We start from the raw sequence: 18,060 nt of genomic DNA on the forward strand, positions 1-18,060 counted from the left end.
TACGTGCTCTGGCCTTGGCCACTTTGAATTTTTAAAAGTAGGCTCCTAGACTGCTCTGTGAAGAAGTGTGATCATTTTGAACATGTACGAAAAACAACCTTCGACTGTGAAGGAACTGGCAAGGGCTCTTGCTGATTTAAGTGCTAGAATTAGTGACAACCATGACGATCTAAAGAAAGACCTGAAGAAAATAATTGAGCAGGAAATTGAACCCGTCAAGGATGGAATGGGTTTTATAAATAAGTAGCTCGAGGAATCCAACTACGAGCTACTAACAGTGAAGAAGGAACTTACCACTGTGAGGGCTGAGAATACTGAGATAAAAATGATAATGACCGCCTCTCAAAGGAGTTAAACGAGGTGAAATGGAACTGACTACGTTAGAACAGTACAGTCGAAGTAATAACTTTGAAAACAAGGGAATCGCGATGGCCTCAGCGGGAAACCTAGTTTCAACAATGAAAACAATATGTAGCTGTGTAAAAGTAAACGTAAAAGAATCGGACATTGATGTCATTCACCGCGTACCTTCAAGACGTGAGCAGACACAGAATATAGTAGTAAAATTTGCTGTGTGGTTGAGGTCACTCAACAATATTTTAGATAACTTGAGCAAGGTCATTAGCGCACGTGATATGGATTACGCGCGAGTTCTCTGTCTTCCTCATCGAAATTTTTCCCTGTGACACGTAAGTGTACTTTTACTTTTTTTCACGTTTAGTCTTCAGGGCGCATCCCAGAAGTACCTTGTTGGCAGGGCTTAGGCGCTCATTGATGTAAACTGGGCTGTTTTCGCCTTCAAAACCCAACACTGAAGTTTTAAGTCTCAATTTTCTTGCCGCCTTCAAGACATTCTTCCTTACAATCTTTGTAGCAAATTATAAGGGAGAATGTCTTGAAGGCGGCAAGAAAATTGAGACTTAACACTTCAGTGTTGGAAGTGTGGCAGCTTGGGCTAGTTGGTATGGCATGACGATAGTTATAGCGCGAGAACAAAACGACGACAGAGAGACAAGGTTTTGAAGGCGAAAACAGCCCAGATTACATCAATGAGCACCTAAGCCCTGCCAACAAGGTACTTCTGGGATACGCCCTGAAGATTAAGCGTGAAAAAAAGTGGAAGTACACTTGGGTGTCACAGGGAAAAATTTTGATGAGGAAGACAGAGAACTCGCGCGTATTCTATATCACGTGCGCTAATGACCTTGCTCAAGTTATCTAAAATATTGTTGAGTGACCTCAACCACGCACTACCTAATTATTTACAATGGCTTGACTATCCTCCAAATTTAAAAGGCATGAGAAGAGCATGATAATTTCTCAATTTTGCATTGCAATCTTCGTAGCATTAGAAAGAACTTGGATAACCTACTAGTATATTTGACCCAACACAAATTCACATACGATATAATTGCCGTAATGGAAACATGGTTGAAAAAAGGCGAGACCGCTACTTTACCTGGTTACACTGTGGCATCTATGCCTCGCCCGAGTTCATCCCGTGGCGGAGGCGTTGCGCTGTTTATTAAAAATGAAATTGATTTTGACATTCTTCCTAAAAACTCTGTATCGACTCCCTCAGCCGAAACGATAATTGTTCAGATTAAGCGTAGAATTACAGTGGGCGTCATCTATCGCCCACCTTCTTCAGCGGTCAATGAATTTATCTGCGCTATGGAATATCTGTTGACATCTCTGATAGCCTCTCAAGTTTCAGTTGTTGCATGCGGAGACTTCAATATTAATTTGCTGAAAGATAGATCTGATTATTTATTTTTACTCCAGTCACTTAACCTTAAAAATGTCATTTCAACTGCGACTCGTGTCACTGACCAATCTGAATCCATTTTGATCACGTGTTATGTCACGCCGAATGAGACGTGAGTGCCGGGGTTTATGACATAAGCGTTACCGATCATAACCCAACATTTCTGTTTATTCCATGTAAATATCTATCGAAGGTCGGTGCATCACGTTTGCAGCGTTCGGCATATGTGGATTATGTTCAATTGAACCAATTGCTTCAGGATGTTGACTTTGAGAGCATATATGATAATGACATAGAAAAGGAATGTGCAAACTTTCTGGAGTCGATAAGCGATTTGATTAGGCGGTCGACACGTGAACGTACGCGTCGTAACTACAATCATGCCATTTGTCCATGGATGACTAACGACCTCTTAGAAATATTGAAAGTAAAGGATTCATATTAAATAAGTGGAAAAACAATAGAAGCAACACATATTATCGCGAAAGCTTCAAGTTCTATAGGAATAAATCAGTTACTATGAAACGTAAACTGAAGAGGGAGTATTATACGAACAGTATTACACGGAACGGGAGCAATGCACAGAAGGTGTGGCAAGTAGTAGGAGATGTTACAGGCACAGGCCAGACAAAACGCATTCTTCCAGATAACATCTCCTCAAAGGTTTCAGAAGATTTCAATGCATATTTCACTAGTATTGGCGCTAACCTTGCTTCACAGTTTTGCTCGCCAATATCTGCTCCTTCTCTCCCCAAATTAATTGATAATGATTTCAACCTTGCAGCTGTCACATCAGATGAAATCAAATCTGTCGTGGCTAAGATGCCGGTCAATAAAGCCACTGGTGGTGATAGAATACCGGTTAAGGTTATTAAAGATAACATTAACCTTCTTTGCATTCTGATATGTCATATTTTCAACCATGCATTTACCTGTCGTATATATTCATCTAGCTTAAAAACCGCCAAAGTGGTTCCTGTATACAAATCAGAGGACTCAAACAACCCTGAAAACTACAGACCGATCTCGGTTCTAAGCTGTCTTAATACACTTTTCGAAAAGATAATTGTCCTTCAATTAAAACTCTTTCTGGTTGACAACGACGTCATATGCCCACAACAGCACGGTTTCGTTCCCGCTAGGTCTACTGCATCAGCCATTCTAACCCTCTCGCACAATATAATAACCGCGCTCCACAACGGTGAAATCGCAATAGCAGTCTTCATAGATATTAGAAAAGGCATTCGATACAGTTCCCCACGGCATACTATTACAAAAACTTGAAAGTCATGGCTTCCGTGACAGTTCACTCCAGTTCTTCTCAAGCTACTTGTCCTCGCGCAAACAAAAAGTGGTGATTAACGATAACGAATCTGCATACAGCACAATAGTGTGTGGAGTGCCCCAGGGATCTCTATTAGGCCCGGTACTTTTTTCTCAGTACATAAATGATTTCCCCAAAACACTAGTGTACTCTAAAGCATTATTGTACGCGGACGATACCGCCATAGTATTCACAGGAGATAGTCTCTCAACACTGCAAGCCAACTTAATGTCTGAATTTACACACGTAAGCAACTGGTTTATACAGAATAAATTGACACTACATTCGGGGAAAACAAGGTATGTTGTTTTTCGATCAAGGCGAAAGGATATTGACACGGCGTCTATGCAACTTTACCTGAACAACAGTCCTATCGAACAAGTGGTTTCTTTTAAATATTTAGGAGTGTTTTTTGATCAGCACCTTCACTGGGAAAACACTAATTCATAGTGTTTGTAGAAAGGTGGCTTACGGTTGTTATACCTTAATCAAAGCACGCGATTGCTTTCCCCCCAGCGTGCTTCGAACATTGTATTTTTCCTTCTGTCATTCACATATTAGCTACTGTATTGAATCGTGGGTTGTAACGTATACGACATACCTAGAGCCATTACTACGAGTACAAAAGAGAGCCCTTAGCATAATAGGTGGAAACCATGGAAATTCATATAAAACTACATTTCAGGAACAACAAATCTTGTCAGTTTGGGCACTTCGCGATTATTAAGCTGCCCTTTTTGTTCTGAAAATTATAGGCAGTAGCTTTCCCCTCTCTTCCACTCTATTTACAATACCATCGCGAAACACTAGACACGCATCGAATGGCAATATTAACTTACCTACTAGCTATAACTTATATTAAAAACACTTATTGGAATTTCATTGGACTAAAATTTGGTACCGACTACCCTTAGAAGTTAAAGTGGCAAGAAATTTTAAGCACAGTGTGAAATTATTTTGCTTGCAGCTTCAAGACATATAAACAGGTTTTTTTTTCACTTTCTCCCGCACTAATTAGTGCTTTTACCCAGTCACTTACTATATATGACGACGATGATGAAACAAACTATATTTGGGTATGTTGTGAAAATGCATATATGTACACGCGCTTATGTATGTAGTATGTATGTGCATATGTGAATAGTTATATGTATAAATAATTGTGTATGTATGTGTTTATTGCTAAATATGCTCTGCTAAGCTGCTTTTATGTACTCCGATATGGATCGATTACTAACCAATGTAGGCTAACGGTCCAGATATCTTGTAATCTTTTCTTTGGTTTGTCAATAAAAATCAGATTGATGAAAAAAAAAGTTTGAGAACGTTTTCACAGCCATATGATGTTAGTAAGATAACTTGTTGGGCTATAGTTGGTCTGTCAATTTTAGAAAAATAACTAGATGTGCTGTGTGTTGTCGGTCCAAATGTGTTTAAAAAATTATATTAGTCAGTTGACACTAAAGAAAATGAGTGGTGTGGGAGTGGCGTAAGATTATTCAAACATTTACCAGGCTAGAAACTACGCGATATGAAGTTTTAGCACTCGAGCGTATTCAGGCTGACCACAGAAAGCGACAGTCTATTGAGATTTTACTACATAAGTTATGAACACGTGGTCATAAAATTAAGCTAGTTGAATTATTTGTACGTATCAGCGATAAAAAACGTGAAAAAACTGTGGAGGACGCCAACTGTCGGTTAAGCAAATGTATTTATAGTGACTTCACTAAGTTCACACGAACGTAGGTATGTCAGTCCAACAAATTATCCGTGACTTTCCCATTACCAAGCGAATGGCGTCTACGTCTGTGTCATGCTAGTACACCAGATGACTGTTCGTGGAGCGCCACGTCTCACGTAGCAGGGTTTTTTAAAGGTTTAACATTTCCCCATAACATATCTATACAGCAGACTGAGCCTTGCGTTCACCGCTCTTCCAACTTTCTCTTTGACTGTTCTGGTGGTTCCGCACAGGCCTGACAGTTTTTAATCATAGGAATGCAGCTATTGGTCTAAAACGAACAGCAGACGAAGACTGCCGCGTCGGTAATCAGCTGCTAAGTAGTTATTCCACAGAAGGTAATAGTAGGCGTGCCTGCAGAGGCGATGGTGCTGCAAGGCGGAAAGAGAGTCAGAATGTGGCTGTCTGCAAAAGTAAGCGCATGCATCAGAATACAACTGCCTTGCAGACGTAGGCACCAGGGGGTGCTGTAAACTTAGAGTGCCTGTTCTTCATGGCATTCGCTGTTCCAAGTTGGTGAGAACTGCTGGCGCTTTCGTGGTAAAGTATTCTCATCATAATCTTTAGCCTGACTGCGTCCACTTCTGGACAAAAGCCTCTCCCATGTTCCGCCAGTCAACACGGTCGTGTGCTTGCTGCTGCCACTTTGTACCCGCAAACGTTTTAGTCTTGACGTATGCGTGTGTGAGGTAGTGGCCAGCTACTGCACCAGGGTGGCCAATCCTTCTCTGGTGAGGGAATGCGTTACCGGCGGTGGTCACCGATGAGGCCACAACTCAGGCCTTTTAATGCAGTGGTATAGAGGTGAGCTATATGTGAGCTACATTATAGCCTAACAGAGACTATAAAATATAAAGCAACACACGGACATGTCGCAAATTGGACGCGAAGCATTAAGAAGAACTGCATCAACTACACTGTTTCGATGAGTCACTGAGTGGAAGCGCCTGAACTTTTTCTTAAAAAAGCATGCACCCAACCCTGAATTGATGTCACTATTTGCCGCGTTTTGATATATTTTCTGATGCAGAGTGTCAAGAGATAGTCAAGCAATGCTTTCGCACGAAAATGTATACGCGCGAGTATCGCCCCCCTTGTTGACTTTGGAACACTTGGGAAAACAACTGCGAGAACAGTGCCTCATATTCTCAAGTCGCAACATTGCAATTTAAGTGAAGCACACTACGTGGGCCTTTCTTAGAAATCTACCATGTAACGCGGATTTTGTTTTATTGCTATGCGCTATAATCGAAATCGACCGATAAAGCGATTGGTCACAAGGCGTTGTCATTAAAGTGTCAGGTGTACGGAGGTTTCAAATAACAGGCGCGTTAAGGCTCGGCACTAGATTATCACATCGAAGAAGATTCGTGGAAGAACATTCGAAAGAAAGAAGATTCTGAGGAAGATTTCGAGGATGCAGTGTCACCCCTATGATAGCACCTGACCAGCTCTGTGTAAAATAACTCAGAGCTGGTGAAGTGATATCACTCTTCTGTGCATTCTGCGGAGAAATAGAAGCAACTGAACATCTATTTTATCTTGTCACCCGTACTCTATACTTGTAAAAGGGCTGCTAGTTATTCCCTTTATGCAGATAGGTATTATATTGACGACGGAAAACTTTACTCAACTTTCGTGCCTCAGTTTTGGAACATTGCCATTAGAATGCTTTCAAGGCAGTTTGAAGTTTAATTCAATCATGCAAACGTATTCTATTGTAATTTTCAGTCTAAGAAGTACTATTTTGTATCTTCTAAAATGTTTTTTCATAGACTCTGAATGGTTAGGGGAAGTAAACGCAGCTGTGTGTTTACCTCAAAATCTGAAATATCAAAATCTCTCAAATTAACTTTTCTATTTTTCCCCCATTTCTTACATTACTTATAGCTTTTAGTTTTTCTTATAAAAGGTGTGTTTTATTTAACATTCATTCTAAACATAGTTATCATGTTCACAGAACAAGTACTCTACCCTTTCTTGACCAATGCCCCTGAGTGCGTATCAGTAAAACTTTCAAAGAAAAAAGAAAAAAACTTTGGGAGGAACAAAGTAGTTCAGACTAGTTCGGAGTGCCAAAGTAGTTCAGAGCTTATAGCACAGTACTTCTATGCTCGTTCAGGCGCTGTTGATTCATAATCATGGTTGTCACACTTTTAGAGTGATCACTATGAAAAATGGTAGATCATGTTAATGAACCCTGGTTCGAATAGAAACATTTCGAAGCCCCTCGTTATCACTTGATTCATAAAGGTGTGCTCATTACTGCACCAAAAGCCTCAGAAGTTATTTATTTGAATGTTTAGAGAGAATCCTAACCCTCTAAACTCTGTTAGCATGGCTTTTCTGCATGCCGCAGAAAGAAAAAGATTGTGAAATGATCTCTATACGCGGTACCCTAATAGAACCAAGGAGCTTATTCAGGATGTTGCATATCATCCGTCCCCTGTATCATCCTTAAAGCACTTCGGAAATGATGTCTTTATTAACAAATTTCACGAGGTCTTACCTGCAAAGAGTTGATTGTCAACATTGCGATGCGCAGGGACCTTTTGAGTTTTGCCTTGTCCCACGGTATGGGCTCCTCTGCAGCTGCCCGAGACAAAGCTTGCTTCAGCTCCTGGATTATGGTGTCCTTGACACGCAGAGAGTTGGCAGAAATCTTCATGCTGCGGCGCTCTTCGTCCAGCCTCTGTGTGATTTCTTAATCAATAGTTGTCGTCATATTTCACCATTCTGTTACTTGTCGTAACAATATGCGAACTCCAAATGAATTGCATTTGCCATACTTGTGTCCGTGTGCATCAAGTTGTCGATGAATTCGCCCTCATGCTGTCAATCGCTAGCTCTTTAATTGGCTCAGTTGGTAAAGAAACTGGCTCAAAAAGGCGTTGGACCCGGGTTGGAACTACAGATGGGGCGAATTTTCCGGCAACTAAGAAACTTTGCTTTCTGAGAAATTCGTACGGTTTTTCCTTGTGGCTTCGTTCTACAAAGACGTGGTTGTCTTAATTTGCTTTGCTAATATAGCTAATCGTCTACGTTGCTGCACGGCACAATCAGCTGATCGTTACTATTGTTTGACACAGAAGGCAACGTTGCTGAGCATATTTTTGATATAGACTAATGCCAGCTAAATTTACAGCCAGGTTAATGGAAAGCTGGAAGAAGAAACCCGTTTTCGAATCCTCTCAAAAAACACTCTACGCAGACCCCGTGCCTGCGACCAGCAAGATAAGAGCATAGATTCATGACTATCACATCTAGTAAAAGGCACCCACTACAAGGCGACAGAAGAGTTTAACACGCATAGTACGCAAAAGGGGCTAGACAATGAGGCACGATACAGACATACTAGTGCATCTTAACCTTTTTGTGCCGCTATAGATATTGAGACAGAATACCACTTTGTCTCAGCTCACGTTCTTTCATGCACTTGGCTTATGAGGCGTGCGAGGCCTTCTCGTGCGTTCTAGTTTCATCTTACTGTAAGTAGTCGCCACTAAAACTCTGCACAACACTGCTGCTGTTTCCATTTCACATCTTACGTAGGCACCGATACCTAGTAATAGCAACAGTACGCCAGAGTTCCTCATACACATTTGCCAAACCATCTCCATTACGGCATGGGCGTCCAGCGAGTACAAGGCAATTTCATTCAATTATGCTTAAGAAACACTCCAGATCTACCCACTGTGAATTATGTCTAAACGACAGGCGGCGATTCTCCTGTGTTTACTTTGTGTTTTCTTATACTTATCAGTAATACTTTGTGATTTTTTGTGAGTGTCTGTGATTACCTTAGTTGTGCAGTAGGGGCGTATGCAATAGCACGTGTGGCAGCCCCTGTCCTACCTGATCCTGTACAGTGACTAAGTCTTAATCACTCTCGGGCCACCCTTTCCGTTTCACTGTGTGGTTACTGCTGAATTCACGGCAAAGACAGTTACGCCATCTATCGGGGTATCTGGGTGTGGCATGTGACGTAGACACTTGTCTGTCACCCTGCCCAGGCCGAGATCTCCACTGTTAAAAAGAGCGCATCATACTGGACCACATTCTTTGAATACCGTTGGCGAAGCACTCCATGCAGAGGTCTTCCGTAACAGACGCTCGGAATGGCAAGGTACTGAGAGGGAGTTCATGATTGCGATGGGGCGCTTGTGTCATGTTAGTACACGCTACGTGATATTGAATCGCATTTTTTGGTGCCAGTCCTTTTTTCTCGTAGCCTATGATGTTTCGGAAATTACTTATAATGATAATGAGCCCTTGGCGACTCGCACGCTTCATAAATTCAAAACCTGCAGTCAAACTGTCAGCTATGTTCTCTGTCGACACATGTGTAATTAGAAGCCGCGGGAAAAGGATTATATACGCAGTCCTCAAAGACGTAATTGAGTAATATAGACTGCGTTGTTCTTAGATACGATAAATCATTCTTTCGAAGAAACATTTCACGAACTAGGCACGTAAGGTAGAGTTTTGAGTAGCGATATTTGAGATAATCATCTTTGTATAAGAGGTAAAATGATAAATATGCTGATTGATTTTGTCTGTCTTTCACGCCACTATTAAAAAGTGACTTTATACCAATGTGAGTTTTTATGATTACTTGTGTGCCCGGTGATGCTGCGTCAATTTTTCGTTCTGTTGAAAAAAGAAATGAGCAACCATCTGTACGTGGCATAAAGCCCCAAAAGCGTGTAGCATGAAGCCGTATGTCACAAGTTCGTGCTATATGTGGCATGTTTGTGCCATACGTGACATTTCGTGCCGTATGTGGCACGAGGCGGCGTATGGGTGGTTGTCTAATTTTCCTATCTTAACCATTTCGCGACCTTGTGGGTCTTCGCAGAACTCTTTTGCATCATATTTTTCCTGTTATCGTACACTAATGCACGCAACGTACATATAACACTACAAAGAAAAAATTGTAACTGCCATCTGCTGTACAGCGTGCTAATGTCTTATCAGTAATGGACCTATCTCGTGCTATTCTGAAATGTATAAAAACAATAATGCGGCATACGATGCTGAGACATATTTTATTTGTGAATATCCAAGCTGACCGAATCGTAATCAGCTCCATAATAAAATGCATCTTCCTAGATCTGCCATGAATTAAACATGTATACTTATTTTCCTGACGAACAAAGCTGCTGTGAATTTTACACGCTGAATAAACATGATGTGAATAATTTGTGCCTTTCAGTTATTCATGGCATTCATCAAAGAGATGAAACTTGAGATGCTGTGCCACAATCTGCACTTTCGAACTTCATCATAAATAGAAATGGAGTCTCTGCCAATAAAGAGTGAAAATTAGTGGATGGCATGAAAAAGAAAAAAAAGTATCATTTCCCAGTAATGCACCATTCCGCTTAACACGCTATTTCGAACACACAGCAGCGTTCTGTTGTATAATATTATATCAGTAGCTATATATAATACCCACAGCATGAATCAATGCGATAAGTTACCATCAATCAAAACATTCTCATTTCCTTTCATCACCAACTATCCGACCCTCGCCATAGCACCATATTCGAGGCTACGGCCATACCTTCTGAAGAAGCTTTGCGTTTTGCCTGGAGGTGATCAGCTCCTCAGCCTTTGCTTTCAGGGTATTGGTCAGGGCGCTGCAATTCTTGCACGAAGGCTTCTCCTAAAACAGAGAGGAGTACAGTATTACAGGCGGTGTGACATATATTGAATCGTTATGGAAGGCGAACAAAAAATTGATATATCAAATAGCAACTAAACGCTGCAGTGCTCGCCTGGGGTCAGGAGCACAAATATATGACAGTATTGTTTTGTACCGCCATCCAGTATCTCATTATTGTTAACATTTCTTGATCACGTGGACAAAAAGGTCAACTATTATTTAGGATATTACTTTTATTGTTTGATTTCTGCTGATTATGGCCTTATCTGCGTGGCATTCCAAAAGATCGGGGCAAGGAGTGCAGCACGTATGTGGCACATAGGTATGAATAATGTAGCAGTCACATAGTCACAGCATATTGCCACAAGGCAGTAGTGGGATTGAGGCATAAAGCGGTAGAGGGTCCCTGGCTGAAAGAAAAGACTACGAAGTGAATAGAGACTGGTTCCAGCCCGCCAGTGCGCCAGGCATTGTCATCGCGTGTAATCGTTGTAAATATCTGTAAATATACGTTTTCTTGTAAGATTATTGGTGGAGGTGCTGGGTACGCCTGCCTGGCTTTTCCGGCAAACCAACACGGAACTTCGGAGTGGTCGCCACCTTCATTTTCCTGCAATGGCTCAACAGGCCCACCCACAAGAGCAACAACAGCCGCAGCTGCAGCAGCAGCAGCACCAGCACCAGCACCAGCAGCACCAGCACCAGCAGCACCAGCACCAGCTGCCTCCTCTGATTCCCCTGCCTCCACGAGACCCCGGAACCTTCTCGGGCACAGGCAAGGACAAGGTGAATGTTGAAGATTGGGTCGCTTTGTACGAGCGCGTGAGCGAATACTATAGGTGGGACCCTACGTTGATGCTGGCCAACGTTGTATTTTACTTGCGGGATACGGCGCTCACCTGGTATGAGACGCATGAGTCGGAGTTGACCAGCTGGGACGTTTGCAAATTGAAGCTTCTCGAGTTATTCAGCAGGCCGTTTGGGCGACAGCAGGCCGCGAGGAAAGACCTGGAATGTCGCGTGCAGACATCGACAGAATCATATGTATCCTACATACAGGACGTATTGGGCCTCTGTCGAAAGGTGGACGAGAACATGAGCGAAACTGACAAAATCGCTCACATATTGAAGGGAATTGCCGATGACGCATTCAATTTGTTGATCGTTAAAGATTGCGCCACCGTCGACGCGGTTGTGAAGGAGTGTCAGCGCTTCGAGCACGCCAAGAATCGTCGCATAACCCGCCAGTTTGCGCGTCTGCCTAATACTGCAGCCACTTCGACCTGTGAAGACAGCCCCAAGTTCACGCAAGCTACATCGTCCGAAAATGTCACCCGAATCGTTCGTCGTGAACTCGAAGCAATGGCTCCTGCAGCCATCGCCTCTGACGGTCCGCAAGACAACGCATCCACCGTATCCCTCATCCAAGCCGTCGTTCGCCAAGAAATAGCAAATCTCGGCATCACACCTGTTTGCGCCGTTCGCACCACCGAGAGCTCGGCTTCTGTTAACCAGATTCCGGTGTACCCTTCACGCTACCCTTCACGCTACCGGAACCCTGCTGAATGGAGAACGTCGGATGATAGACCGATCTGCTTTCACTGCTCTCGCGCCGGCCACATTGCACGCTACTGTCGCAATCGTTGGTCATCCAACTCATCTTGGAACACTGGGACATGGCGTCGATTTGAAGGCAGTTCTCACCGCTTTTCTACTCCGTACGATCCACAGCCTGCTCCTACTAACGTTCAGGGCCGAAGGTTCAGCCGGTCACCATCACCCCAAGGCCGCCGATCTCTCTCGCCGATGATTTCTCGATCCAGGTCCCCTGCACGACCTGGGCCCTCAACCTCGGGAAACTAGACCATGCAGCTCCCGGAGGTGACGCTGCATTAACGACCCATTCTGCAAATCCTCTGTTGACGATTCCTACACGCCGCAATATTTTGGACCTTTTGGTGGATGACGTTACCGTTACAGCCCTCATAGACACTGGTGCACAAATTTCAGTCATGAGCGCTGCTCTCTGAATTAAACTGCGAAAAGTGATCACGCCTCCTATTAAGTGTGCAGTAATGCTTGCCGATGGGAGCACATCTGCCGTTCTCGGCATGTGTACCTCTCGCGTGTGTATTGCTGGGCGCCAGACCGTCGTATTGTTCACCGTGCTTGAGCAGTGCCCACATGACGTGATTCTTGGCCTCGACTTTCTCTCTGCGCACTCCGCCCTTATCGACTGCTCGACGGGTCTTCTTCAGTTGGAACTGCCTTTTGACGCAGCTGTTGCCCATGACGCTCAAAGTCGCCTTTGTGCCACCGAGTTCCTGCATCTTCCGCCGCAAGCCGCGGCTTACGTGCAGCTAGTGTGTGATCCGCCTGTGCGCGATGGTGAATATGTCGTTTCACCTATTACCGACGTTGTGCTAAAGCACTTCATTGCTGTCCCGCACACCGTGGTGAGAGTATGCCACAATCAGACCCATCTGTCTCTTTTGAACTTTGGTTTCTCCACGCATGTGCTGCCTGCTGGTATTAAACTAGGCGTCATGTCGTCGTTGCAAGAGTGTGATATTTCTGAACTGTCGGCTCAGCAACCTACTCCGCACGTCAACTTGCTCACTGCGCCCAACCTGTCAAGCATTGACATTGCCGAAATGATAGCGCCAGATCTTTCGCCCTCCGAAGCACAAGACCTCCACCGTCTGTTGACATCCTATGCGGACATATTCGATCTTGACAACCGCCCTTTAGGCCAGACATCAGTTGTGACCCATCACATCAACACCGGCGATGCCAACCCAATTCATCGCCGCCCTTACCGCGTCTCCGCTGCCGAACGCTCTGTCATCCAGAAAGAGGTCGAGGAAATGCTCGCCAAAGGCGTCGTCGAACACTCATCTAGTCCGTGGGCATCCCCGGTCGTGCTTGTCAAGAAGAAGGACAACACATGGCGGTTTTGCGTCGACTATAGACATCTCAACAAGGTCACTAAGAAGGACGTTTACCCTTTACCAAGAATAGATGACGCCCTTGACTGCCTTCATGGCGCAAAGTTTTTCTCGTCCATTGACCTTCGATCTGGTTATTGGCAGATCGCTGTTGACCCACGGGACCGAGAAAAAACAGCATTTGTAACCCCCGATGGGTTATACCAATTTAAAGTAATGCCATTTGGGCTTTGTAATGCGCCGGCCACCTTTGAGCGCATGATGGACTCCCTTCGGCGCGGCTTCAAATGGTCCACTTGCTTATGCTACTTAGATGACATAATTGTTTTTTCACCGACGTTCGCAAGCCATCTAGAGCGACTGTCCAGTATTCTCCAAGTATTTCGCAACGCTGGTCTCCAGCTCAACTCCTCCAAATGCCGTTTCGGCCGTCGCGAAATAACTGTACTTGGTCACCTTGTTAACGCATCTGGGGTACAGCCCGATCCAGACAAAATTCGCGCATTGACTCAATTTCCCGTGCCCTCTTCTCATAAGGATCTCCGGAGCTTCCTTGGTTTATGCTCCTATTTCCGCCGCTTCATCCGAAATTTCGCCGATATTGCGCGGCCTCTCACCGAGCTTCATAAAAAAGACGTCCCATTTACTTGGAATTCGCCTCAGAGTGCTGCATTTTCGGCGCTCATTGCAGCCCTCACGACTACGCCAATATTAGCCCACTTCGATCAGACTGCCCCGACAGAAGTTCGTACGGACGCGAGTGGCCACGGAATTGGTGCTGTTTTAGCTCAGCGTCAGCATGGACGTGACTGTGTCATCGCCTACGCCAGCCGCCTTTTATCCCCTGCCGAGAGGAACTATTCCATCACCGAAAGAGAGTGTCTTGCTCTTGTATGGGCTGTCGCTAAATTTCGCCCGTACCTCTTCGGCCGCAGTTTTACTGTTCTAACTGATCACCATGCACTCTGCTGGCTTTCCTCGCTAAAGGATCCCACGGGACGTCTCCGTCGTTGGTCTCTACGCCTCCAAGAATACACCTTCTCGGTCGTCTATAAATCTGGTCACCTCCATCAAGACGCCGACTGCCTGTCACGGTATCCAGTGGATCCACCAGACGCCACAGAGAGAGCTACGGAAACTTGCGTCTTATCAATGTCAGACTTTCTTGATATCGCTTCTGAGCAACGCCGCGACCCGGATTTACTTCCCATCATAGAAAGCCTGAGTTCCGCTACTCCGCCCACTTCCCTGAACTTGTGTTTCCTTCATGAAGGAGTTCTCTACCGCCACAACATGCGCCCTAATGGTCCTGACCGCCTTCTCGTCGTGCCTTCCCATCTGCGTGTAGATGTTCTCCGACAGCTTCACGATGAACCTGCCGCTGGTCACCTGGGAGTCACCCGCACTTATGATCGCGTCCGGCGCCGTTTTTTCTGGCCACGCCTATATCGCTCTGTGCAAAAGTATGTCGCCAGCTGCGACCTTTGTCAACGTCGCAAACGACCAACATCGCTTCCAGCTGGCCTTCTTAACCCTATTGAGATCCCTGCTGAACCATTCTACCGCGTAGAGCTCGACCTTCTCGGGCCATTTCCCACTTCTGCCTCCGGGAACAAATGGGTAGCCGTGGCGACCGACTACGCGACACGTTACGCGATCACCCGCGCTCTTCTAACCAGCTGCGCTACCGATGTCGCCGACTTTCTGCTACATGACATCATATTGCATCACGGAGCTCCTCGACAGCTCGTTACTGATCAAGGCCGATACTTTTTATCTCGCGTCGTCCAGGATATTGTACGTTCCTGTTCCACGAACCACAAGTTCACAACGGCATACCATCCACAAACTAATGGACTTACAGAGCGCCTGAATCGCACTATCACGGACATGTTGTCAATGTATGTTTCTCCAGACCACCGTGACTGGGACGCAACGTTACCCTACGTCACCTTCGCTTACAACTCCTCCAGACATGACACCGCAGGCTATTCCCCGTTTTACCTTCTTTATGGACGGGAACCCTCTCTGCCTCTTGATACACTCCTTCCCGCTGGTTCAAGCTCCCCTGTCACATACGTCCACGATGCCATAGAGCGAGCCGACGCAGCACGACAGATTGCCCGAGAACGACTCATGCTTTCTCAAGCCTCTCAGAAAGATCGATATGATCGTCACCACCGCGAAGTTTCGTATGCACCAGGTTCTCTCGTACTCTTGTGGACCCCATGTCGTCACATCGGCCTCTCAGAAAAACTTTTATTTCGCTATGACGGACCATACAAAGTCCTTCGCAAGATCACCAACCTCACCTACGAGATACAGCGAGTCGTCGACGAAGCGCACTCAATGCCACCACCATCCACTGTTGTGCACGTCGTCAGACTGAAGCCTTATGTGTCACCCAACACACCACACCCCTTTCGTGACAAGCGCCGGGTCGGCGCTTTAACGCCGCGGGGTAGTGCCACAAGGCAGTAGTGGGATTGGGGCATAAAGCGGTAGAGGGTCCCTGGCTGAAAGAAAAGACTACGAAGTGAATAGAGACTGGTTCCAGCCCGCCAGTGCGCCAGGCATTGTCATCGCGTGTAATCGTTGTAAATATCTGTAAATATACGTTTTCTTGTAAGAATATGTTACAAAAAACAGCCAGAAGCAAGGGAACCTAAAGATTTGTGAGCGAGAATGCCTATGCATCGTAGTAAACGAAAATTAAAGTGTATGAATACATCGTTGGCAGTAGGTGGGAGCCACACTCCCATAATATATTCACAAATATTAAGTTCGAAATTGACAATTAGATTCTGTAGCTCATGGTTATTATATAGTGCCCGTTATTTTTATCAGCGGGAATCTTTTACACGCACCCAAAATGGGCACCCGGGTTTTTTCACTTTTCACCCGCATATAATTGCGAGTCCTGTAGCCTGAAATTCAACCTGTGCCCTTACCACACTAACACTTAACACGGCGTATGCAACCACATTGTTCGGAGCCTTAATCCTGTGATAATTTACCAATAAAGCTTTTAGAATGACCACCAAGTTGTTCACTTCCTCGAAAATTTTTGGAGTTCGTATTTTGGGCGTGTTCGCGTACTTCGTTAGCATAGCTCCACGCAATTGTGATGATACTAAGCACTCTCCTTCGTAGTAAGAGCTGGCATGTGCAATATTCGGTCACGTTATAAACCTTATATTGAAACTTTTTACTTGAGCGAATTGCAACAAGCCTAAAATTTAGACTTCCATGGTGTACGACTGGTATCAAAAACGTCACATTCCCTTCGCAGGAATTAATCTCTGACATTTCGGCGCGTGCTTTTTTTAGTATTTTTTAAAATTTAACCAGCCTTAGTTTATGTGTAAACACAACTCAGCTTGGGGTGCGTCCGACATTTCACGAAATTGTGCTCTTATTTGAGCCTCTTGTGATAAGATAGATGACACAAAATGAGCACTCGTGGCACTAATGTGGCTAGGAACAATAGCGATAGCATATTCTGACCCTGCGTGTGAAAAAAAGGGCGGGTAGCGACATTATCGACAACCCAAAACAGTGCATCCCACTATTAGTGCCGCTATCATAGCCACTACTTCACAGTTTCACTTACTGGGCTATAGTCACATATTAAAATTTATTGATTGATATGTGGGGTTTAACGTCCCAAAACCACTATGTGATTATGAGAGACGCCGTAGTGGAGGGCTCCGGAAATTTAGACCACCTGAGGTTTTTTAACGTGCACCCAAATCTGAGCACACGGGCCTACAACATTTCCGCCTCCATCGGAAATGCAGCCGCCACAGCCGGGATTCGAACCCACGCCCTGCGGGTCAGCAGCCGAGTACCTTAGCCACTAGACCACCGCGGCGGGGCGATATTGAAATTTCTACTGTTTAACTCATATTCCCTGTGTCTAAACGTCACGACCATGTCTTAGTACGGTGAGAGTTTCTTCTTTTATGAACTTCTGGATCGATCGTGCTTACCTGCTCATTGCGAGCAGTTTGTTGTCCGCTCCTGAACTGTGACAGGATGCCTTCTAGCTTTTCCAGCGGTACAGAACCACCGCACTGAATTCTCAATTGCACCAGTGCCTGTTTCTCTGCTTCACTGTGCTTCCGAGATTCAGCCATGGCTCTGAGTAGTTCATCATCCTTTTGCTCGTACCTGCACATTGCAAATGGTTTTAGTAATAACGTCTACAAGAATAGCGAGAATGAGGTGCTTCCCCAAAAGACACAGTGAGTGCCTCACACCGAGTCAACACATTGCCCACAAAGTGAATATTTTGGTTTTATCGTGAGTTTTTTCATGACAGCGATCATTCTTTCTTCATACCAGAAGTGTCTAGTTTGACATGCGATCGAAATTGAGAAATATTCATTACCGTACTCAGCATATTCAGGAGTTTTAAGTTCCAATAACAATCTTCAGTATATAATTTTTAACACTGAATGCATTATTATTTATATTTTCGTTCGTTGTTACTCGCAAGAAGTACTTTACTGGTTACATTTGTGTTTATTTTGTCGCTGAGGATTGGCAATATATGCAGTAAAAAGTTACAATTTAGGTTCTGTGATTGAAAGCACTTGCACCGAT

General features: G+C 44.6%; 1 protein-coding gene and 1 long non-coding RNA gene across 4 annotated transcripts in view; one reads left to right on the plus strand and one right to left on the minus strand.

Annotated features, from left to right (window-relative positions):
• The window catches only part of LOC119165489 (uncharacterized), a 385,136-nt gene that overhangs the window by 77,528 nt on the left and 289,548 nt on the right, over positions 1-18,060 (minus strand). For all 3 annotated transcript variants that reach the window (XM_075872576.1, XM_075872575.1, XM_075872573.1), the window contains 3 exons: positions 17,445-17,625; positions 10,403-10,504; positions 7,346-7,528 (listed from right to left, as the gene is read on the minus strand). In XM_075872576.1, coding sequence (XP_075728691.1) covers positions 7,346-7,528; positions 10,403-10,504; positions 17,445-17,625 — 466 coding nt within the window. The remainder of the gene's footprint in view (positions 1-7,345; positions 7,529-10,402; positions 10,505-17,444; positions 17,626-18,060) is intronic.
• LOC119165899 (uncharacterized) overlaps positions 1-18,060 on the plus strand; it is a 70,049-nt gene that overhangs the window by 310 nt on the left and 51,679 nt on the right. The window lies entirely within an intron of this gene.

This window comes from Rhipicephalus microplus, chromosome 8 (genome assembly GCF_043290135.1).
Source record: "Rhipicephalus microplus isolate Deutch F79 chromosome 8, USDA_Rmic, whole genome shotgun sequence".
NCBI lineage: Eukaryota > Metazoa > Arthropoda > Arachnida > Ixodida > Ixodidae > Rhipicephalus > Rhipicephalus microplus.